Raw genomic sequence first — 24742 nt, 5'->3', positions numbered from 1 at the left:
ACTTTGACAAATTATTTAATTATTAGCCACAATTGCATCAAATTTATATTAGTAGGATATTTTTTTATCGTAATTACAGCTAAAATGATGATCGATTGCCACAAAACTAGAGTCTAATATATTCTACACAAAAAGAAGTTTTCAGCGGTAGGTAGCACATCGTCATCAGACCACCGGTGTAGTCGGAATCACACAAAAAAGTTAGTCGATTCCGACTACACCGATGGTCCGATGACGATGGGCTACCTATCATTGAAAATTTCATTAAGTGTAGAATAAATTAGGATCTAATTTCATGGCAATCGATCATCGTTTCTAGGGGTGGAAAATCGGGTTGCGGGTATCGGGTATACCCTCACCCGTCCCGATACCCGCGCGGGTATCGGGTACCCGATACCCGCAAAATTCGGGTGGAGGGTCGGGTGCGGGTATCGCATCCTCAAAAATTGCGGGTAGAGGGTACCCTCGGGTATACCCGCGGATACCCGCAAATAACATTATAAAATTAAAATTAAATAATTTTATTAGATTTTACTTTTAGGAATTAACCCCCAAATCCCCAAAACTCCTCCTAGCCCTAATTTTTCGTCTCTTTCTTATGGATAATTTTATTTATTATTTATTCGTCATAGGTTTTATGGATAATCGATGAAATAGAAAGGATATTTTCAATTTTTTTTGTGAAATGCGGGACAAAATACCCTCTGGCGGGACGAAATACCCCCTCGCGGGACGAAATACCCTCCAGCGGGACCAAAAACCCGCAAAATTACAATTAAAAAAACAAATCGCGGTACTATGAGGGTACCCTCATACCCGCAGCGGGTATCCGCTGCGGGTATTCGGGTACCCGCATCGGGGAAGAGGGTCGGGTGAGGGTGCCGTTTTCGGCAGTTTTCGTCCCGCGGGTACCCGCATTTTGCGGGTAGGGTACCCGCGGGTACCCGATTTTCCACCCCTAATCGTTTCATATGTAATTTCGATAAAGAATAGATAATGTCATAATTTTGATGTAATTATGGCTATAATTAAATAATTTCATTAAATGTAGGCTATATAAAAAATAAATCAAAATTGAGACTATAAACTGAAATTTTCTGAAAGTTCAGGTTATAAACTATAATTACCCCTTTATTTTTTCTAACCTAAAACCTACCATAGAAAATATTTTGCACAGCCACTAGTTGACTCGGTGCCTAAATCTATTAGTAGTTGATATTTTTCTTGAAGCAATTAATACATCATTGTCGCTGAGTCATCTCCAAGCTGCAAGCAAAGATTTTGTAGGATAGAAATGAGAAAAAATTGTTTGATTATGTAATTTTATTGTAATTTTTGACAAAATTAGAATATTTTTCCTCAAATAAATTCCGAGCATATCATTATCTTATCCATCATTATGTCCAAACACATAGTGTGCAAAGATATTATTGTTTGAGTTTTTTATTGAGTTAAAAACCGAAAAATACACGAACTTTCATTGGATTAATTTGCATATTGCACATGACCTTAAAAAATAGCTCCATAATACATCACCTTTTAATTTAATTACAAATTGCACCCGCGTTGACTACCACCTTGATCGGCGGTGACGTGGCTATCGAATATTGTTGACGTTGATGATTTTCTGATGTAGGAAAACGACGTTATTTTATTGTTACATTACAACACCCAAAACGACGCCGTTTCTTGAGTGAGTATAATTAAAAAAAAAAAGAAGAAGAAATCTCGATCTTCTTCTCCGCTCGAGCATAGAGAGATCTTCGCCGCCTCACCGCCATCCTCCATCTCTGCCCCTTTCCCTGAATTTCCATCTTCCATCTTCGACTCGTCGAGATCCATCCGCCGCCTCACCTACCATCCTCCATCTTCCATCTCCGCCCCTTTCCCTGAATCTCCATCTTCCATCTCCGACTCGCTGCTGCCAGCCACCACAACATCAACGCCGCCCCCAAATTAAACCTAGATCCTCTTGCATAAGGGGAAATCTCCAAATCTGCAAATCCCTCGTCCCTACACCAATTTTCAAGGTCAAGCAAAAACAATTGCCCACCCCCATATCCAAGAGGCGCGGCGACCCCCAGCAGGCCGTTGGATCCCGCCGCCGCATCCACAGCGACGACGCCCTCTACCAGGCCACTGAGGATTAGCAAGGCATGTACGATTTTTTCATTCTACCAGGCGAACGATGAGTTTGACCTTTTTCTCCTTGCGCTCGTCTTCGTCGTCGTCGGGTGGATCGTCGACTTGCAGAATTGGAAAGAGGGGTTTTTTTTGGGGGGGGGGGGGGTGGGGGGTTGACCTTATACAATTTAATGCATTTTTTGTGTGCAAAGTTATGCTTTTTTGCATTATTGTTAAAAAATAGTATTTTTTATAAAATTAAACAAAAAAAGAAAAAAGTAAAAAAAAAATGACCTCGAGGGGGGGGGGGAGTGGAGATGGGGTGGGTCAGCGGTGAAAAAACCAAATTTGTGGAAAAGTGCAATATATTTTTGTACCATTTAATGCATTTTTGTGTGAAAATTTATGCATTTTCGTAAAAAGAACTAAAAAAGAAGTAAAAAAAATTGTAATTGCAATTAGAGATTATAATTGTAATATTGGGACAATGTTGACTTGTGGTTCATAGTTCAAACCCCATATATTTCTCTTCCCAAATCAAAATATAAACAATATTCATCATAAATTAAAGACCTTGACAAATGTAAAACATAGATTAGAAATAAATAAGTTATGAAAATTTAAAGTGCCAAAACTAATTATGTAAATATATATGTGTGTGTGTTTAATAGATAAAAATAAATATTTATATATGTAATATTTTAAACAACTAATTCAATCATTACCATTTTATTTTTTAGGTTTAGTTTTTATTGTATATAAATAAATTAGAAGTTGTTAACAACTACAAATGTGCGGAGAAGTTGAATTTAATTTTGTGAAATCAATAATAACGATAGTGAGAGGCTCAAAGACAACGTATACACTACAAATGGTTATAACCATCGAAATTAACAACTGAAATTTTCGGTAAACAATAGTACAAACTATTTGTAGGACCGCATTTTCTGTAAACAACAGAAACTATGCATTTTGTGGTAGTGACACAAATTAATAAGGGTAGTTTAGAAGAAACTTAATTATTTGTAAAGCAGTGATTCATAAACAACTAATTAGATATGAAGGGTTTGATCTCCTCATCTTGCTCATAGTAAGGCACCTCATGTTGGTTCAAATACAACCATGCCTCAATCCCATCTCCCGATTTGTCGCTCATCAGCACCACAAAGTTGTTGGTCGCCTTCCAAAATCGATTGCTCGTCGAAACAGGCTTCCCCCATCCGAAGTCAGCTTCGTGGAATCCAAATCTACTCCAATCAGAGATTGATAAAGCAGTGATTTCAGGATCGCACATATGCCTAAAGTAGTTTTCGATAATATTTGTGTACATATCGTGTCCATCATTACAATCAGGAGACAGAATCTCAGCATGACGAGCAATGGCGTCTCGAATAGAATCTCCCAATACACGAACAAGTTGATTAACATCGACCTCGTCCGTGGGTGGCGTCATTGTTAGGGCCCAGAAATTCCCACAAGTGTGTCTAGGCTGCGGTGGTATTGATCTCTCCCGCATGTTAGCCGTTTGATATACGACGCAGCTTCTGCTTCTACCGTGTTTGGCGCGATCCAGTCGGAATTGAGCTTCGGCCAAAACGGCAGACACAACACGCGCTCCGGATAAGGGTTTTCCGTTGGTTCGGCTTATTCTTGATTTCAGGCTGGTTAAAGCCTCCTTGTTGAACGAAAGCCTCTTCAAAGCAAGCTTGTGACCGGAACCCGGGGCCGGGGCCGGGGCCGGGTTGTCGTTGCGGATCACGGATGGAAGCAACGAGGGGAGATGAAAAGACGGGCAGATTACCCTCTTAGCATGATCTGGATTGGTGGCGTCCGTCCAGGCGGCCACAAACGTCGCAAGCGACGACCCATCGAAGATCTTGTGGGAGACGCTGATGGCGACGGCGGCCCCACCACATGAGAAACGTGTGATCTGGATTGAGAGGATTGGAATATCAGGAGCTTCGTGTTGGTCGGGGAGGAGATTGTCGAGCTGATCGAGCTCCATTTTTGCTACGAGCTCGATCAGCTCGACGTCTAGAGCCTCTGCTTCGACGAGCTCGGCTCCCTCGTCGCAGCAGTCAATCGAACTATAATTATTGATGAATCTTCCTGCAAGAGGATAGAAATCAACCAAGATTCTGGCCAGTGATTCTTCCAACTGGAGGCTGCCGTCTTCGGGTTTCGATTCGTAAAACAGAACAACTGCAAAATATTCTCCTGGGTCCACAAGCTCATCTATATACGATAACTTGTAATTCTTGAGGTTTTGAGGGGTTGGGGTGTGTGGTTTTATCAACTTGCTACTCATTTTGTTCATCTTCATTTTTTTTTCAATATTGGAGTCGATACTTGAAATACACAAGACTAGTAGCTCAATATATAAGCAATCCTAGATTTATTGGATGGGATTTAGTGTCTCACAATTTATGTGTTCCACCTTGTGTACTATTATTTTTATAAAAATAAATTTAATCATGCATGATATTATATACTCCCTACGTTCAGGAAATGAGTAATCATATTTCTTTTTTGGTTTGTCCATCAAATGAGTACCCATTTCCTTTTTTAGTAAGTGTACCTCACACAATTCACTCACAATGAAAGTGGACCCCTTATTTCATTCACACAATTTCCTAAAACCCGTATCACCCCCAAAATGAATACTCATTTCGTGGATAGAGGGAGTATAAATTATGCTTGAATTTTACACAAGAATATAATTCACTATCTTAAGGATATAATTATTATTTAATTTAAATTAGCCACAAACGTTTAGTTGGGCTAAGAGTTTAATTATATACTCGCTTCGTCCCACGAATCTTGACACGTTTTTATTTTTGAGCCGTCCCACGAATCTTGACACATTTTCAAATAAGGTAACTTATATCTCCTACTTTATCACTTTTATTATTTTCTATCTCCTACTTTATCACTTTTATCACATTCTCTCTCCTACTTTATCACTTTTATATTTTATTAACTACACACTTAAAACACTAATCTATAATTCCTTAATTCCCATGCCGAAATCAAACGTGTCAAGATTCGTAGGACGGATGGAGTATGTTTCCATTTAATCTTAAATTTTCTCTTCCACGTTCTCATCTTAAATTTTCTCTTCATCTTCATTCGTAAAACACATTGAATTCTCTTCACTATATATCAAACTTTCTCTTGCTCCTCAATCGAAGAATTAATGAAAAACAACAATTTCTTTTCAATTGTTCAAAACCCAACCCATCATTCCTGCAAAAGAAAACCTTAAATCGTTTAACCCCATCTCTATTCTTCTATTCTTTTTCTGATTAGCCAGAAATCAAAGTAGGGGAAGAAAAGGAAAAACAGATATAAAAAATCACATCTTTAAATGAGAACCAAAACGAGAAATGGAGAAGAACTTTTTAATGATAAAAGATCTATATTTGAGTTTCACTGTTCACATATGCAAATCACCCAATGAGATTTCTGGAAATTGCAATTTGAACGCTAATATTTATATAAATTAGAAAAGGGAATATAATTGGGTGATGAATCATAGATGACGAAGCAGCAGTTAATTATAGAAGAAGAAAACGGTGAAGTCCGACCTGAAAATTGCAAAAGAAAATGGAGAAGAAGAAAACGAAGAAAAAAGACGTGAATTGCAGAAAAAAGGCGCTGAGATTTGCAGATAAAAATGGAGAAAAAGCAGCTATGACACAAGTCACTCTTTAAACTTCAGTTGGCTGCTGTTGTTCGATCGGAGAAGGTGGCAGAAAGAATGACGTTGAAAGTCTCCGATTTGAAGGAGAAAGTGACATGGAGGGATCTAAGTTTTGGCGTGATTTGGGAGAAGAGAGAGACGATGGAGGTGAGATATACAAGCAGGGACGGACCTAGAAATTTAATAATGACCGGGCAAGATTTCACCGGATGATTATAATAAAGTTTTAGTAAAGAAAACGAGTTGAATCTTGAATAATTATTTGAAATGACACAATTATGACCGGGCGAGATTAACATATATAGATTAAAAAAAATTAAAATCATACATTTATAAGTAACAAAAAAAAAATTTGACCGGGCGACGGCCGGGGTGGCCTGGCCTTTAGATCCGTCTCTGTATACAAGAGGGGGAGGAAGAGAATGGCGTATGGAGGGCATATGAGAGGAAGAGAGAATTGGGCTGATGATTTAAGGCCCTCATAATGAGAGTTTGGATAATGGTATCAAAATAAAGGTGTTAGGCTTAAAAAAAATACATTTTGGGCCATAGAGTTAAATATTTATATTTTTATGAATATAGAATTAAATTATGTATATTCTCTAAAGAAAAGAATTAAATTATGTATATGCATAAAAAATATTTAATCGAATGCCGAATCTTTCTTAAAATTAAACAAATTGAGAAAAAATTATTTGATCCATTTATAATTATAATTTGGTGGTGATCAATATGTTGCTGAGGAAAGAGAGATATGACCAAGAATTCTGATAATAAGAAAAACAATGCATTTTACAAGGATTCTTATTTTCTAATTTTTCTTTAATATTTTTTTTCTTCTCATTTTTCAGGATTTTGACTTACTTACTTACTTATGTATTTAATACTATTATTTTTATCATTTTATTAAAACACAAACTATAATTTTTATATAGTATGTATTTTGCATTGTGTATTATTATTATTATTATTATTATTATTATTATTATTATTATTATTATTATTATTATTATTATTATTACATATACCGGTTAACTATATTTAATTAGTGATAGAAATTTAGAATTCTAATAGTTGAAAATTTTGTGCTTTCATATTAATGTTCTTTATTGAGTAATTAATGTAGATTATTTTATTTTTTAAGAAAAATAATTTGTATTTACTTATATTCTGGCTATATTTAATAGTATTTATTTTTAATAATTTAATATATCATTTAATTTTAATGTAAGCTATGCTCGCCGTGCATCGCACGGGAGGGCGTACTAGTTTAAATTAAATATGAACTTTGGGGGATAGGAGAACTTGACTTTTTCTTTGGCAATTAACTATCTTGGCGGCTGGAAGAAGAATAATTGAGCAGCTAGTGAATTTCTAGTTTGATTTTTTGTGTGTTTTTTTCTTCACAAGAGAATTGCCTTGGATGCGGTTCTAGTGATCACAATTTTCGTGAGAATATGAGAACTATTAAAATTATTGCATCTGTTATATAATTAATGCATCCGTTATTAAATTTATTGCATTTGAAAAAACACTACAAGAATTTGAGGTTTTAGCCACACATAATTTGTGACACATAATAATGTGTGGCAGTTTACCCACACATAATTAAATATGTGTAGGTAAATTCATTAGACTGTTTTAAACAGTTAATGACATTTAGTTATGTGTGGGTAAAAAGAGTTAATCTCATTTATTTTTAACTTTTTATTTTCTATTTAACTCTTTATATTTAATGTGTTTACGTGGCAAATTAATAAACATTATTACCCACACATAGTTAAGGATTATATATGTGTGGTTAATGACATATTTAAACATTAGTTTATTAACAATTAATAAGTGTGACATAAACATTTTAGTGACACGTATATTCTTTTGTTAATTATTTTTTTATTTGATTTTATTTAAATAATTTTATTTCAAACTTTATTTAATGTGAAAAATATATGTAAAATATTAGTCACACATTTTACCGAATATCTATGTGTGGTTGATAATCCATATGTCAACATTTATATATAGTTAAGAAAATTATATTGCCTTCACTCAATTTAATTATGTTTTTTTGTAAAGAAAATATCGACAAAAATTTGCTGAATCAATATAGAAATTTATGTTGCAGGGAAGCAACTTTTTATTTCTCGACCATAATATCCAAGAATAAAATTTACCGAAATAGAAAAATAACAAGATATATACAAATAAAATAAAAAGAAAAAATATAGAATATAAATAAATTTTTAATTTTATTATAATCGCTAAATTATCACTTAATTTTAAAATTAATTACAAATTAATTTTAAATATAAAGTTATCATTTTAATATATCACAATTCATAATTATATATGTTGCACCACACAAAATCTTACAAATATTAATAGCTTAGCATTACTTGCATAAATATTTGTAACTATAATATAATATTATTAAAATATGATACAAAATACATCTATTTTAGAATCGCTCAGCATAATCAAAACATTTGGATTTTAATTTTTCATAGAATTATTGTGGTCGAACTCATTACTTACACAAAACTAAAAGTGTTGGATTTAAATAATATTTGTGTATATTGCTTTAGCCAAAAAGAGATAAGTGTTAAATAAGATAAGTATATAATTTAAATTCGTAAAAATGTCGGATTAGAAAGAAATTTCATTCTCCCGCCCTACACCCAAAAAGGCATTCAAGAAACTATTTCATTTTACCGCCCTACATTCAAAAAACTATATCTTAAGAAGTCGGGCAGTTTTCAGGCTCTCATTGCCACAATCTTAGTGGAGTTTAGATTGCCAAGTCCTCTGCTCCGGTAAATCCCCACTACCCTATCCAAATGCTCCGAAAGAGTCACCTTTGAGTCAATTTCCGGCCGCTAAGACAACTGCGCGGAGCTGATCAAACTGAGGGCGCCTGTGGGAAGATGCATCAAGTTCTCCTAGGAATGTTAAGCGGCGGCGCCGCCTCCAACCTTCCCCGCCGTCAGAAGACCTCAGCTGCCAAGGTTGTCTCCTCTATTCAATACATTGTAGTCTAAACTTTCATGTTAGTTCTTTTTTAAAATAACATGAGACACTATTGTCGTGAGCTTAATTGATTCATGTAGATCTTAATTTCATCAGAAGATTCAATAGCTAAAAAAATTAAATTGTTCATGACATTGCAGAAGGTATAATCTTCATCCAGTTGGTGTGAAATCAGTTCAGAGGGTGACTAAAGAAATTGTGCCCATGAAGGAGATGAAAATGGATTGGGTCTCTTTAGAAAAGGTATCAGAATTTCCTTTAAAGTTTCTCCTGCTCATTTCGTGTGTCATATTGTTGACAACTTTTCCATTGATCTTATAACACTTGTGTCCAAGAGTTGCTACTTCTTGCAGGGCTGGTCTAAGACATCTCAATATAGAGCGTAAAAGAAGTTCGAGTATTGCCTACCTTGTGAGTGAAAATGCTATATTTTCTGAAGGATTTCTATTGCTTTCATTTATTATTGCCCTTCCAATTCTTGCAATTTCTAGGTCTAAAGGATTTTTTTATATGATTGATCTGGCAGAAAGCACACTTTATTTTCTTAACTTTAGTTGCACCCTCTCTGTTTTTGTCAGGTAAGAGTGTTTTGTGGCATATGTATTCATCTTATTGAATCCAATTAAGTTGTGTTTAATTAATATATAGATGTGTATCTTGAATAATTTTGTGTTTTTATTATCTTTACAGGAATAACTGAAGCAGATGTCAATATGCAGTTTAACCAATACGTTGGATTACTTTTCGTCAACGAAGCTTCATAGAAAATTAGAATAGTTTGATCAATTGTGTAGTATTATTATGTAATGCTTTTTATAGTTGTGACATAAATAATGTGTACTTTGATATTATTAATAAAGTAAATATTTTTATATAATCATGTTATATTTTAATTTGTTGTACATACTATTTTTAATTTAAGAGTTTCTAAACTAGTTAGGAATATACCTTAGATTAACTATAATATAATAATATATATTTATATATATAAAATAAAAATTAAATTGAAAAAATTCTAAATAGTTTTAGCCACACATAAGTTAGGTATTTATCCACACATACAAATTGCCACGTGTACATGCCACATCAGCATCCACGTAATTTCCACATCATCATTGTATTATGATAAAAATATAATTATCTACACATATGAGACACTTTTAGAGACACTTATATGTGTCGGTAGTATTATTAGATTTATCCACACATAAATATATGTGTGGGTAAAAAACTTTCTCTACACTTTTATAGTGACACATGTTGACATTTGCATTATGTGTGGGTAAATATTTATACCCACACATAACCTTACTTTTAACCACATTTATGTGTGTGGCTGAAAATCCGAATTCTTGTAGTGAAAATAAATTTTTTACTCCCTTCAGGATTCGAACTCAGGTTCTACATTCATCCATCAAAATGATACATCCACCGTACATCTTTATGATCAAATGGCTTAAAATGATTCTCCGTCTTATTTTATTTAATTGTTCTTATTTGAACCTCATTAAAACTAGTGATCATGGAAAGTCACCGGCCGAAATTATTTAAGTCCGGTCCCAACACAACCACAATTTGTTCCAATCTAAAATTGACTTGGACATACTTTGATACATACGAATACACAGTGCATACACATTAATTAAAATTTAATTATGATTAATGAACTCTTATTGCAGATTAAAAAAAGAGTCAACTTGTGAGATAGTTATATTGAGCAATGAAATTTAATATTTGGCCTCCCATTTTTTACGTTTTAGGATTGTTTTGCCCTTAATTAGTGCGGATCGAATTCGTATTTGTGCGTGGGTTGGCTTCGGGTTTGGGTTGGGGCACGCGGGTTATGATGGTACAGTTGGTACAAATAGGTAAATTCGTGTCAATTGTGCCATTTATTATGTACACATGACACAATTATGCCCATTTGTGTCAAATGTGACTGAAGATTGAATGAATTTACAGTTGGTACAAATGAGTAAATTCGTGCCAATTGTGTCATTCATTAGGTACACTTGGCACAATTATACCCATTTGTACCAAGAGAAGAGAGCGTGGGGGAGACAGATGAAGGGTACATTTTATACAAAATTGATAATTCAAAGTTTAAAAAATTATTTTCAATGATTTAAGATATAATTGATATATAGTGCGAAAATAGTTTGGAGTATAATTATAGATTAATAAAACTCTAATTAAATTTATTTAGAGTAAATAGACTGTACTGATACACGTACATCACTACAAAAAAGTCTCTATTAGTATCATGAGGAATTGGTAGCTAATATTCATGTCATAAAAATTATGACGTTTGAAAGTGTAATTAACTACATCATCAAATGTCACTAATTATTATGACACACATAGTAGCTACCAAATCTCATGTCACTAGTGATTTTTTTTTTTTTTTTAGGACGTGTAGAAAATTTTGCCAAATTGATATAACATGACATGATCACTTGCATATATATATAGGGGCGTGCTCCAGTGAGACCCCTTATTTTTTGTGAGACACTGAATACAATGAATAAGACGTATATACTAATGAACAAGGGTCACAAGGCAGTATATACTGATGAATAACGAAATTTAAAAAATTGGTAATCATGAACTTTGTATATGTTCCAATTATTTTTCATAAAATTGAAGTCCAGCAGCTGGAAAGTTGAGGTGTCTTTAAACATGCCACGTGTACGTAACAGTGTCATTGTAGCTGACGTGGAAATACAAAACGACGTCGCTATGTCCAATGCTGCTTGCTGATCAGGAATCTTGTGAATTTGTCGAATTCCACTTTGCGGTTGTAGTATAAGGAGGTGATGGAGCTTAAGAGCTTGGTGGAGACGGTGAAGAAGGGCATGTGCTGGAGATCGGGGTTGTGGTCGAGCTGTTGACGGCGATGTGGTGGGCGTTGTGGTTGCGCCTCCACCACGCGATGCTGATTCCGACGAGGCAGTTGCCGGAGAGGATCTGAATTTATCGATTCTGGTTAGGGATGAGCATCGATTTTGAAATTTAAACCTATTTTCATCAATTGAGACAAAACGACGTCGTTTAGCCCTAAAAAAATGACGCCGTTTCAATTAAAGAAAAAAATATTAAATAATGTCATTTCAATGTCATTTCAAAGTCTATACATGAAATTAAATGCCGAGCCGTCGAATTTTAATCGAGTCATAATTGTTTAATCCTAAATAATCGGGATCAAGTCACAATTTGTACAATGTAACTCAGTTACTACATCTTCTTTTGCTTCCTATAAATAGATGTGAATTTAGAAGAGAAATAAGAGAAAGTTAAAAAACAAAGGAAAAAAAAAGATCCCGACGCACAAACTGCAAACCCTCGACAACTAAGGTAATTTTCCAAAACATAAACTTGTCTACGTTTTAAGTACTCCCTTCGTCTCATTTATAACGTCATAGTTTCCTTTGTGAGACGTTCCATTTATAAAGTCTCAACCAGAAAAAGGAATTAAATTACTTTATCCACTTTTTATATATCTCTTTACTTTATCTTTCTCTTACTTTTTATCTATTCTTTATTTACTTTATTTTTATTAACTTTATATACATTTTCTCTGCATGTCCTATTTTTTTCGGACGTAATAATCAGGACGTTACGACTGATCTGATCATCAATCGATCGTATTGACTGCAAACTATAAAAGCCCCAAAGCAATTTTTTAATCTGGCACCGATTTGACGATGTGAAGTTAGGGTTTGAGGTGAAATCTCAGTTTAAATCGATGCAAGATTGAAAAATTGGTTTGAAAATTTGTAGCTCAAATCAATGGGATTGCAGTCATGATCTTAATTCCAGTGACTAATGATCAGATAGGTTGTAATTGTCCGTATATCAACAGAGACATAGCTAGGGGATGGCAGGTGGTGGCAGCCGCCCCTCAAATTTTTTGGCTTCTTTATACATACGTATACATATTATAAATATTTATAATAAAAATATTAACATATATTAAAAAAAAAAATAAGACTAATTATTAAATTTTCTGGCTTCTTATGTATATGTATACATATAATTATTGGATCATAACATAATAATATTAACTAATTTCTAAGCTCATTATTCAAGTTCTAGTCTCAAATTATTAAAATTCAATTTAAATAGATTGGTCTTTACTTAAATAAATAACCCTATATCTTTGAATATATAAAACCAATAATAGAATTTAATTTGGAGGAGAAAAAGTGATTTTGTTTGAAACTTTGTGTGGTTGAATACGGTGGATGTCAACGATAGTGTTGACTTGATTAAGTGAGATATGCATGTTAGTTACTAAAATTATATTGTCAAAATTGAAATTAGTTGCATAAGTCAAAACTAGAATATTAAACTTTTGTGTTTATTCCGCTGTTTCTATGTAACTGATCAAATTTGAAATTAGTTGTTCTTAGTAATTACTACCGTATAATTTATCATTATAATTTTTTTAAATGGATACGGAACATATACGGGTACATAAATTATTATATATTTGATAAATTTAAATGGATACGGAACATATACGGGTACATAAATTGTAAAGTGATATGAGAATCTAAATAAACTTTTTAAATATATAAGTTCAAAAGAAATTAAAGAAACATGCTCATATAACTTTATATGTTTTCTAATACTACTTCTAATAAATATCAAAAATACTATCACACTGCAGTAATATGCCGTTGAAATTCAAAGCGGTATTTCACTAGTACCACTATTATAATAAAAAAAGATAACAATTGAGGTAATTTAATGAAACAATATAGTCAAATGGCCTTAATGAAGATTGAAAATCAATTTTTGGCTCATAATCTTAAAACATCAAAATATGGCCATTAATTAGGTGGTATGCCTAATTTGCCCTTTTTACTCGGCCGCTGGAGTGATTGCGCGACCGCTGGATGATTGCGCGGCCGCTGGAAGCTTATGGGTGAGTTGTGCGCTCGCGGGAAAAAGCCAGCGCCCGCTGCGCGTATGACACTTATGGCACTAATAGTGCTATAAGTGCCATACGCAACATTTTATTACTTGGTTTTATTTTGAATTTCCGTTGGCACTTATGGTACTAATAGTGCCATAAGTGCCAAAAGAACCATTTTAAACACTTCCCCGTAGGGTTTAGATGTTCCATTTAGGGTTTACATTATCCATTTAGGATTTAGATATTCGATTTAGGGTTTAGATTATCCATTTAGAGTTTAGATGATCCATTTATGATTTCTTGATTCTATTACTGTTGTTTCTGTTGCATGTATGACACTTATGGCACTATTAGTGTCCATATAAGTGCCAAAATGACCATTTTACTTGGTTTTATTTTGGATTTCCGTTGGCACTTTTGGCACTAATGCCAAAAGTGCTAACGGAAATCCAAAATAAAATCAAAGTAAAATCTTGACACTTATGGCACTAATAGTGCCATAAGTGTCTAACCCGACTCGGCACGCGACCCGCGTGCCTGATCCTACCTGGTCCGCCTCATTAAGGGTAAAAACGTCTAAATCAATAAAAATGGCCAAATTTTATATTTTTTCAATGTGTGCCATAACTTGTGTTTTATGCTTCATTTTGGCTACTTCAAAATTTTACTCTAATTTAATTATGGATTATTGGCGCATAGATATACTAATTTTGGACCAATTCTAATTTTTAACATGAATTTTAAAAGGAATCAAAAAATACAACAATTTATTAATTGCAATAATTTTAACTCGAATTAATTCTATTTTCGGCCAAATTAAGCTTACTTAGCATGCGGGAATACTGATGTGGACAAACCAAATTGTAGTAATTTTAATACAAATTTGAATTGTCGGATTATATTAAATTGTATGACTTTTTTTTTGGTTTGTCTCAAATTGTATCTATGAAAGTAAACAGCTAGAATGGGTGTTACTAATATATGTGATTTTGTTTTTAGGGAAAATGGTGGGTGATGTTGAATGGACGTTGACAACTACTTGTGCTGTGGTTTTTCCTCTTGTAATGTTGTTGTTGATGAAAATTTGGAAGAAATCCGAAAATGTTGGCGTTGATCTACCACCAGGCCCTAAAAAACTCCCAATAATCGGATACTTGCACCTCCTTTCAAGTGGTTTGGATTTTCGTGGTTTTCGAGATCTATCCCAACAGTATGGCCCAATAATGCATTTGAAGCTGGGCAGCAGGGACACCATCGTCGTCTCCTCGCCTGAAATTGCCAAAGAAATACTCAAAGATAACGATCCTGTTTTCGCCGAAAGGCCCCAAAACATGCTATTCTGGCACAACAACTCCGACATCCTTTTTTCCCCATACGGTGAGTATTGGAGGCAGATGCGCAAGATATGCACCCTCGAACTCCTCAGCATTAAAAACGTGCGTTCCTTCAGCTCCATCAGGAACGATGAGGTTTCTCATCTTCTTGATTCTATCCGTGTCTCTGCCGGAGAGCCCGTGAATCTAACTGAGAAGATCATCTCATTTATGAGCTCCATCATTTGTAGAACTGCGTTTGGGAAGGTGAGCAAGGATAAGGATTCAGTGCCCAGGTTAGTGAAAGAAGCCATGGGCATGAGCGCCACCTCTTCAGTTTCAGATATTTTCCCATCTTCCAGGATAGCTCAAGCGCTGAGTTGGGGGACTAAGCTGAGATTTATGAGGATGTGTCGCCAGCTTGATGTGATTCTTGATGGCATCATCGACGACCACGAAACAAATCGGAAGGATTCTAGGAGAGGTAATGGAGAGTTTGGCAACAAAGATTTGGTAGATGTTTTGCTCGGGATTAAGGAAGACGGAGGGTTGAAAATCCCAATCAACTCTGTCGACATCAAAGGCGTAATATTAGTAAGTCATACTCCCTCCGTCCACAAACATTGTGTGTTTATTACTATTTTTGTCCGTTCACAAAGATTGTGTGTTTTTTCTTTTTTAGGAATATCCTTTATACTTTAAACCCCATTCACACTCAATATTTACAAAATATCCACCATTTAACACTAAAATCACATCTTCCAACTTTTTTATTAAAATCTGTGTCCTCCGATCCACTCCACCACACATTCTTTAATTTGTGGACGGATGAAGTATCACATCGTATACGATATAAGTAGGTGTCAAGTCAAGTAGTCTCATTTCTAATTACACGAGTACGTATTTTTGTTTATGCATAATGCAGGACATGTTCCACGCTGGAACTGATACATCATCGTCAACCGTGCATTGGGCAATGACAGAACTATTAAGGCATCCACAAGTGATGGCCAAAGCACAAGCTGAAATAAGAAAACTTGTGAAGGAAAAAGGCAACACTAATAGCATGGAAGAAGAGGATATTCAGCAACTAAACTACTTAAGGCTTGTGATCATGGAGACTCTAAGGCTGCATCCTCCATGTACCTTCATCCCCCGATTCTCGAGGGAGAAGTGTAAAATAGGAGGATACACCATACCTGCGAAAACCAATGTGATTGTGAACGCGTGGGCGATGCATAGAGATCCTAAGTATTGGACTGATTCCGAAAGCTTCAAACCTGAACGATTTGCAAATGAGGCATCCTTGGATACCACAGGAAGTGATTCTCGATATCTACCATTTGGGAGTGGGAAAAGAATTTGTGCAGGAATGACATTTGGGTGGGTTGGTGTTTCGCTCATTTTAGCTCATCTTCTTCATCACTTCGACTGGAAACTCCCTCATGGTGTCCATGCCCAAGATTTGAACATTCCTCAGACCTCTGTGGTTGCAGGGCCAGAAAAGGATTTGGTCGTCGTTGCAACTCCCCATCAATCGTTGCCGAATGAATAAATTTTTAAACACCATAGATTCAAAACCGAGGCTTCTGGCCCCAAACTTTGATTTCTATAGTAAATAAATTTTAGTAGGCCCGTCGTATCAAATATATATTGTCCTTACAATATTATACTCCCTCCGTTCCCAATAAATATGTATAATTGACGACAGCACGAATTTTAATGAAAAGTTGTTTGGAATATTGATAGTTACAAAAGAGTCCTACATTGAGGGTATTGTTAAATAGTGCGAGTTACAAGAGTAAAATTGCGAAAATTATGTGTGAGGTAGTGTCCAAAAATAAAGTGTGCTTAAATTTGGGGGATCTACCAAAAATAAAAAGATATGCATAATATGGGGAATAGAGAGAGTAAGTTAATATCTTTGTTTTACTTCCATCATACCCCAATTATATATATGAGTGAAAATTTAAAATGCCCTATTCCTTAAGTTCTATAGTAAAAATGTCATCTTTTATAAACATAAGCATTTTATGCCCTATTCTTTAAATACTCTTTGATTTGATGGGTTTTTTGTGAAAGTCTTACACATTTGACCGATTTGACAGCTATCAGTCAAGAATACATATAAATGATGGGTGGCTAGGTCCGCCCGGGCAGACACATGAAAAGAAAAGAGAGATTTAATTAAAAGTAGATTTTTTTTAATATTTTTTTTCTCAAGATAAATTTACAACAAAAATGAACGCATCCTCAATCATTTACCTTATATACGTTCTAATTATAGACACTATTTATAATTAATTTTTATTACAAAGTCATTTTAAAATGTAGTTTAATTTTCTTTTTGTTCAGTGATTGAGTTTAAAGTAAATCATGGTGCATTATTAGTTTTGTACTACAAAAAAATATGTTTCTAGCTACGGATTTAGTGATAGAAAAGCGAATGAGTCGCACACTACGATGGATTTTACGACAGAAATTTCACATGGTTGTAGCCGAAATTCTGTGACGGAATTTTGAGATGGAAATTCCGTCTCTATGATTTTGCGATGAAATTTTCCGCCTCAAATCTTAATATAAAAAATTCAAAAATTTATTTAAATTCTAACGATAGATTATTTTATCTCAACTCGTAAAATTAAAAATTACTATAAAAAAAGAATTGAAAACTTTACAACGCCTTCTTTCCATCGCAAGATAATAAATCTAATTAAATAAATAAATAAGAATTTGTCGTGGATTAAGATTTTGGGTTTTCAAAAAGGTGTGGTCGAGTCGAATTGTGAAAGGGCGTGTGATGCAGTGTTCTCGACTGAGAGGAACATTTTGGAGTTAGGCTGCATTGCTTCTTCTTGTCGAGTTGAGCTCTCTTCGGACGTCTGTTTGCGTTGGATCAAGCGTGAGCGTAATATTATTGCTCATTGTCAAGCTAAAGCTTCGAGAGATATTTCACATCATGTTTGGAATGAACCTCCGTATTTTGCGGTGGGTCATCTTCATCTCCCATGTTCTTGTGATCAATAAGATTATAGTATCTCTTTTCCCTCAAAAAAAATTAAATAAATAAGATACAAATTTTTAGAACAGAATATTTCAGTCACAAAAAAACTAAATCAAAATCCCCTTCGTTCTTATATTCTTCAAAATTTTCAAATCCCTAAATCCCAATTCCGGTAGCTGCCGTCGACACTCCACCGCCTCTGTCAGCCACCCACCTCCGTCCACCGACTTCGACCCAGCTACCACCGTCCACACTCCATCGCCTCTATCAGCCAGCCACCTTCGTCCACCGACTTCGACCCAGCTACCACCGTCCACTGTCTCCGACCCACTCACCACATCCACCGCCACCGACTACACTCCAAAAATCCCCCATTCCAGTCGCCGCCGACATCCGTCAACCAGCCACCATCGTCCACCGCCGTCGACCACCGCCACTTTTTCATCACCTCCGCCTTCGACCACCGGATCTAACATCAGATGCTTCGTTTGGAGATTGATCAACCCTAAGTCCAATCATCTCGCCATTATTTGGGAATTAGCTACTGTTTTCACTATTTTTTCAGGTTTGCCTCACTTCCTTTCTATTTTATTATTTTTTTTTTTTGCGATAAGAGTGGAGGATTTGAGATTGTAATCGTTGCTTTTGTGTTGATGCTTGTTGCTTTGGTTATTATATACATCTTTCATTGATCGCGAATTTTATGATGAAAATTTCAGTTTCTTGGTTTAATTAGTGGACTGCATTTGTTTATTTCTAATTTATGCTTCGAAGTTTTATTGTTTTTGGAGTTGGATTGCTTTCCTTTTTCTTTTTCTCCATCTGCCGATCAAGTATGTGTGCTAGTTTAATTGTTGGATTTGTTTGGTTAATTCAAAAATATTAATTACCAATATTCTTAAATAAGTACATATACAATTTATTTTAGAATCAACATTCTTAACGCAGATGCTAGTGGCCAACCGCCAAGAGATTTATTTAAAAGTTTAAGGATCAACAGATTCCTAGCCAACCACCACTGCAGCTTCGAAATTGGAATTATATTTTATTGAAGTGTGATGCATTTATCTAGAATATTCTAGGTGAGAATAAGCTATGTATATTCTAGAGAATTCACCACTAGCTATATCAATCTAGAGTATTCTAAATAATACCTAGGACATGTATGGTATTCTAGAGATTAGATATTTTCTATATAGTATCTAGAGAATTCCTTAAGTGGATGCTAGTAGAGAATTCTAGATACAAGTTAGTGTAGTGGGATCTAGAGAGATCTTCCACACCTATAAATAGAGCTCTTGTGAGCCATTTGTAACCAATCTCACATAATCTAAACATCTCAAAAACATCACTCTATCTAATATTATCTAAGTTCTTTGGAGACAAGAGCTCCACTCTAAAATCATTCTCTCTATCTTCTACACACACTACACTCACAATATTCTCTACACCACTTCACTACAATCACTCACCACACTCAAACCACTATATAATCACCTCCATTTTCTAACAAGTGGTATCAGAGCTTGTTCGATCATAAGCGGGCGTTATGGCGTCGTCAAGTCTCTCCATCACGACTCCAATATTCAATGGAGAAAACTATGACTATTGGAGTGTTCGTATGAAGACTTGCCTTGAATCCCATGATCTTTGGGATGTCATTGAAGAAGGAATCACCATGCCGGGAGAAGATATCGACAAGACATCCTCATCCGAGGTACGTAAGAAATTAAAGCAACAAAATGCTAAAGCTCTTTATCTTCTCCAACAATCTGTTAGTGATTCTATCATGGGAAGAATTATTCGAGCCACTACTGCAAAAGAAGCTTGGGATATCCTTAAGGAGGAGTTCCAAGGAAATGTTAAAGTTCGAACCATTAAACTGCAAAGTTTAAGGCGAGAACTAGAGAATCTTAAAATGAAAGATTCAGAAGCCGCAAAAGATTATTTCTCAAGAATAATGGAAATAATCAATCAAATGCGGTCATACGGAGAGAACGTCTCCGATGAAAGGATCATACAGAAGATCTTAATCAGCCTTACCGAGAAGTATGATCCAGTAGTGGCGGCGATTGAAGAATCAAAAGATTTATCAAAAATGTCTGTCGCGGAGCTGATGGGTTCCTTGGAAGCACACGAGCAACGATTGAGTAGGCGACATGAAAGTTCACTTGAGAGTGCCTTTCAGTCCAAACTCAACGTTAGAGGCAATAAGTCAAGGAGCGGCGGAAATTTTAAAAGCAATCACAAGGAAGGAAGCTCCAGCAACAAGGAGAGCAAGGCAAATTTTCCACCATGCGGAATTTGCAAGAAGACAAATCACTTGGAGAAGGATTGCTATCATCGAGGAAAGCCACAGTGCAAAAACTGCAAAAGGTTCGGGCACGTGGAAAAAGATTGCAGAGATAGAAGAAATCATCAAGCCAACTATTCAGAAAATCAAAATGAGAAGGAGAACATGTTCTATGCATGTCACTCGGCAACGGAAGCAGGAGAAGAAGAATGGTACATCGATAGCGGATGCAGCAACCACATGACATCCAACGAGACCATCTTCCGTGAGTTAGATACTTCAGTCAAGACGAAGGTGAAGATGGGCAATGGAGAACTGGTGGAGACGAAAGGGAAAGGTACAATTGCCATAGAAACTAATAAAGGTACGCGATTTATTAGAAATGTTCTCCTAGTACCTCGTCTTGCACAAAGTCTATTAAGTGTTGGCCAAATGATGGAAAATGGATATGCCCTCCACTTTGAGAAAGATTCTTGTCGAATTTACGACAAGAAAAATAACCAAGATATTGCAGTAGTAAAAATGGGAAAAAATAGAAACTTTCCCATTCAATGGCAATATCCACAAAAGGCAATGGTGGCTCAACTCGACGATACGAGTCTATGGCACCGGAGATTTGGGCATTTCAACCTAAATGCCTTGAGGCTACTTCATCAGAAAAATATGATGAGAGATATGCCTCTTCTAAATGAAAGAGAAGGTGTATGCGAAGGATGCATGATCGGAAAGCAACACAGACAACCATTTCCAACGGAGAAAACATGGCGAGCCAAGGAGATACTAGAGCTTGTCCACACCGACGTTTGCGGTCCAATGCGCACACCTTCAGTAAACCAAAACAGGTACTTCATACTCTTTATTGATGACTACTCTAGAATGACCTGGGTATATTTCCTCCAAGAAAAATCAGAAGTCTTTAGAATCTTCAAGAGATTTAAGAACTTTGTGGAGAACCAAAGTGGTCGCAAAATAAAGAAACTGAGAAGCGATCGAGGTACCGAATACAACTCAAAAGAGTTCGACAAGTTCTGTGAAGATGAAGGTGTGGAGCATCAACTAACGGTGGCCTACACTCCACAACAAAACGGCGTGTCGGAAAGAAAGAATCGAACAGTCATGGAGATGGCGAGATCCATGCTGGCGGAGAAAGGATTGCCAAAGAAGTTCTGGGCAGAGGCAGTATATACATCGGTCTACCTACTCAACCGATGTCCAACAAAGGCCGTGCTAAACAAGACGCCGATCGAAGCTTGGTCAGGACAAAAGCCTTCAGCCAAACATTTGAGGGTCTTTGGAAGTATCTGCTACATCCACATTCCCTCAGTAAAAAGACACAAACTGGAGGACAAGACGGAGAAGGGAATCTTCCTCGGCTACAGCTCTAAATCCAAGGGTTATAGAATCTACAATCTCGAGACCAAGAAGCTGGTGACAAGTCGAGACGTGGAATTTGACGAACAAGCCTCTTGGAATTGGGAGACAGAAAGTGTTGAAAGGCGGACAACAACTACACTCCTAAAAGAAGTCACAGAACATGGAGAACAAGATCAACAAAGCCCACCAAGGTCCTCTTCAGAAGCCAATACCTCAAGTGGATCCGACTCAGACTCCTCACCAGACTCTCCACCTTTTCGGGTAAGAACTCTAGAAGATTTATATGAATCCACTGATTTATATGAGATATGCAACTTTTGTTCTTTGGAGCCAAATAGCTATGCAGAAGCATCCAAAGAGAAAGTTTGGATTAAAGAAATGGAGGAGGAGATAAAAATGATAGAAAAGAATGATACTTGGGAGTTGGTGGATCTTCCAAGTGACAAGGAAGTCATTGGAGTCAAATGGGTGTTCAAGACAAAGCTGAATCCTGATGGTTCGATCCAGAAGCATAAGGCAAGACTTGTCGCAAAAGGATATGCTCAAGTACCAGGAGTCGACTACACAGAAACGTTTGCTCCAGTGGCCCGGATGGACACAATTCGAGCACTCATAGCTCTAGCGGCTCAGAAGAAATGGAAAATCTATCAGCTTGATGTTAAGTCAGCCTTTCTCAATGGAGATCTAATAGACAAGATATATGTGGAGCAGCCAGAAGGATTCACAAAGCAAGAAGGCAAAGTTCTTCGTCTCAAGAAAGCACTCTATGGGCTCAAACAAGCGCCACGAGCCTGGTACAGCAAAATAGACGGATATTTCACCGGTCAAGGATTCAGGAGGAGCAAGAACGAAGCAACTCTATACATCAAAACTCAAGGTACGGACATCCTGATTGTCTCTCTTTATGTTGATGACTTAATTGTCACAGGAAATAACACAAAATTGATCGAGGATTTCAAGAGAGACATGATGAGCACCTTTGAGATGACGGACTTAGGATTAATGCACTATTTTCTCGGAATGGAGATAAGTCAAGAGGAAGAAGGCATCTTCCTATCACAAAAAAAGTATATTGAAGATATACTCAAGAAGTTCAAGATGCAAGACTGCAAGCCAGTGGTTACACCTCTCATTCCAAATGAGAAGTTGAAGAAAGAAGATGGGTCAAAACCGACGGATTCTACAAAGTATCGAAGTTTGATTGGGAGTCTACTATATTTGACGGCAACAAGGCCTGACATCAAGTATGCAACAAGCTTTCTATCCAGATTCATGGAAAGACCGAAGGAGACCCACTATGGAGCAGCAAAGAGACTTCTCAGATACCTGCAAGGTACACTCAACTATGGTATTTGGTACAAACCAAAGTCCGACTCACAGATCAGTGGATATAGCGATAGTGATTGGGCTGGATCTCAAGATGACATGAAAAGCACCTCAGGCTATGCTTTCAAGCTTGGCTCAGGAATTTTTTCTTTGGGATCAAAGAAGCAAGACTCAGTTGCACTATCAACAGCAGAAGCTGAGTATGTTGCAGCAGCCGAAGCAGCATGTCAAGCTATATGGCTTAGAAGAATACTAGCGGATATGGGCGAACCGCAAGACTCATCGACAGAGATCTACTGCGATAACAAGTCAGCTATAGCAATGGCTAAGAATCCAGTTCAGCACAATCGCACCAAGCACATCGACATCAAGTATCACTTCTTGAGAGATGTTGAAGCAAAGAAACTTATCGAGATGAAGTATTGTCCAACAGAAGAACAGTTGGCGGACATCTTCACCAAAGCACTACCAAGGGACAGATTCCAATTTCTGCGAAGAATGCTTGGAGTAACCGATAAATGCATCAAGGAGGAGTATTGAAGTGTGATGCATTTATCTAGAATATTCTAGGTGAGAATAAGCTATGTATATTCTAGAGAATTCACCACTAGCTATATCAATCTAGAGTATTCTAAATAATACCTAGGACATGTATGGTATTCTAGAGATTAGATATTTTCTATATAGTATCTAGAGAATTCCTTAAGTGGATGCTAGTAGAGAATTCTAGATACAAGTTAGTGTAGTGGGATCTAGAGAGATCTTCCACACCTATAAATAGAGCTCTTGTGAGCCATTTGTAACCAATCTCACATAATCTAAACATCTCAAAAACATCACTCTATCTAATATTATCTAAGTTCTTTGGAGACAAGAGCTCCACTCTAAAATCATTCTCTCTATCTTCTACACACACTACACTCACAATATTCTCTACACCACTTCACTACAATCACTCACCACACTCAAACCACTATATAATCACCTCCATTTTCTAACATATTTCATATGTTTTCTAAATAAAAGTTTAAGGAGTATTACTTAGGATAGGGTGGTAATCCAAGATATATACGACTTAAATTATATTGATATTATGAGGAAATTTAGAATTTAGGGTGGTTCAAAAAGAAAATTTTGAACTACTAGGGTTGCGCAAAACTAAGATTTGTGAACCATCCCTATAAATGGGATTGAATATATAGGGGAAGAAGAGTATGCAAGTAAGTGAGCCAAAATCCTTTTTGAGATATGGAGTCCGATCTTCTTCCATGGAAGTTGACAGCTACTTGTGCTGTGACTTTCCCACTTGTAATCTTCTTCTTGATCAAGAAATGGAAGAAATCCTCAGCCGGTGTTGATCTGCTTCCGGGCCCTAAAAAACTCCCAATAATCGGAAACTTGCACCTCATTTCCAATCCTCCTTTCCGCAGTCTCCGAGACCTAGCCCAACAGTACGGCCCGATAATGCTTCTGAGGCTGGGCGAAGTCGACACCGTCGTCGTCTCCTCCCCTGGACTCCATTCGCCTCTCGTCTTGTGTTTTTGTTTTCGGGGAAAATGGTAGGTGATGTTGAATGGAAGTTGGCAGCAACCTGTGTTGTGTGGTTTTTCCTCTTGTAATGTTGTTGATGAAAATTTGGAAGAAATCCGAAAATGTT

At 36.2% G+C, this 24742-nt stretch overlaps 2 protein-coding genes and 1 long non-coding RNA gene across 3 annotated transcripts; 2 read left to right on the top strand and 1 right to left on the bottom strand.

The window, feature by feature from the left end:
* Positions 1–1850: 1850 nt before the first annotated feature.
* Positions 1851–4432, bottom strand: LOC130997967 (pelargonidin 3-O-(6-caffeoylglucoside) 5-O-(6-O-malonylglucoside) 4'''-malonyltransferase-like). The gene is made up of 2 exons (XM_057923405.1): positions 3246–4432; positions 1851–2139 (listed from the first exon to the last, which is right to left on the bottom strand). The coding sequence occupies exons 1-2, from the start codon at positions 4430–4432 to the stop codon at positions 1851–1853; spliced, it is 1476 nt and encodes a 491-aa protein (XP_057779388.1).
* Positions 4433–8352: 3920 nt separating this feature from the next.
* On the top strand, positions 8353–9734 carry LOC131000169 (uncharacterized). The gene is made up of 2 exons (XR_009093679.1): positions 8353–8832; positions 8995–9734. It is a non-coding gene; the product is annotated as an uncharacterized LOC131000169 (long non-coding RNA).
* A 2339-nt stretch (positions 9735–12073) lies between these two features.
* Positions 12074–16719, top strand: LOC131000168 (premnaspirodiene oxygenase-like). The gene is made up of 3 exons (XM_057925945.1): positions 12074–12208; positions 14775–15682; positions 16014–16719. The coding sequence occupies exons 2-3, from the start codon at positions 14780–14782 to the stop codon at positions 16641–16643; spliced, it is 1533 nt and encodes a 510-aa protein (XP_057781928.1). The 5' UTR covers positions 12074–12208; positions 14775–14779; the 3' UTR covers positions 16644–16719.
* Positions 16720–24742: the final 8023 nt, after the last annotated feature.

This window comes from Salvia miltiorrhiza, chromosome 8 (genome assembly GCF_028751815.1).
Source record: "Salvia miltiorrhiza cultivar Shanhuang (shh) chromosome 8, IMPLAD_Smil_shh, whole genome shotgun sequence".
In the NCBI taxonomy this organism is placed as follows: Eukaryota; Viridiplantae; Streptophyta; class Magnoliopsida; order Lamiales; family Lamiaceae; genus Salvia; species Salvia miltiorrhiza.
Note: the sequence above shows the minus strand (reverse complement) of the source record. Positions and strands in the feature narration are given on the sequence as shown.

Excerpts from the sequence above, each read along its gene's own strand:
- LOC130997967 (XM_057923405.1), bottom strand. The coding sequence starts at position 4,432 with ATGAGTAGCAAGTTGATAAAACCACACACCCCAACCCCTCAAAACCTC. Across the intron at positions 2,140-3,245 it reads GGAGATGGGATTGAGGCATG|TGGCCTGGTAGAGGGCGTCG; the intron begins GTTGTATTTGAA and ends GCTAATCCTCAG.
- LOC131000168 (XM_057925945.1), top strand. The coding sequence starts at position 14,780 with ATGGTGGGTGATGTTGAATGGACGTTGACAACTACTTGTGCTGTGGTT. Across the intron at positions 15,683-16,013 it reads ACATCAAAGGCGTAATATTA|GACATGTTCCACGCTGGAAC; the intron begins GTAAGTCATACT and ends TGCATAATGCAG.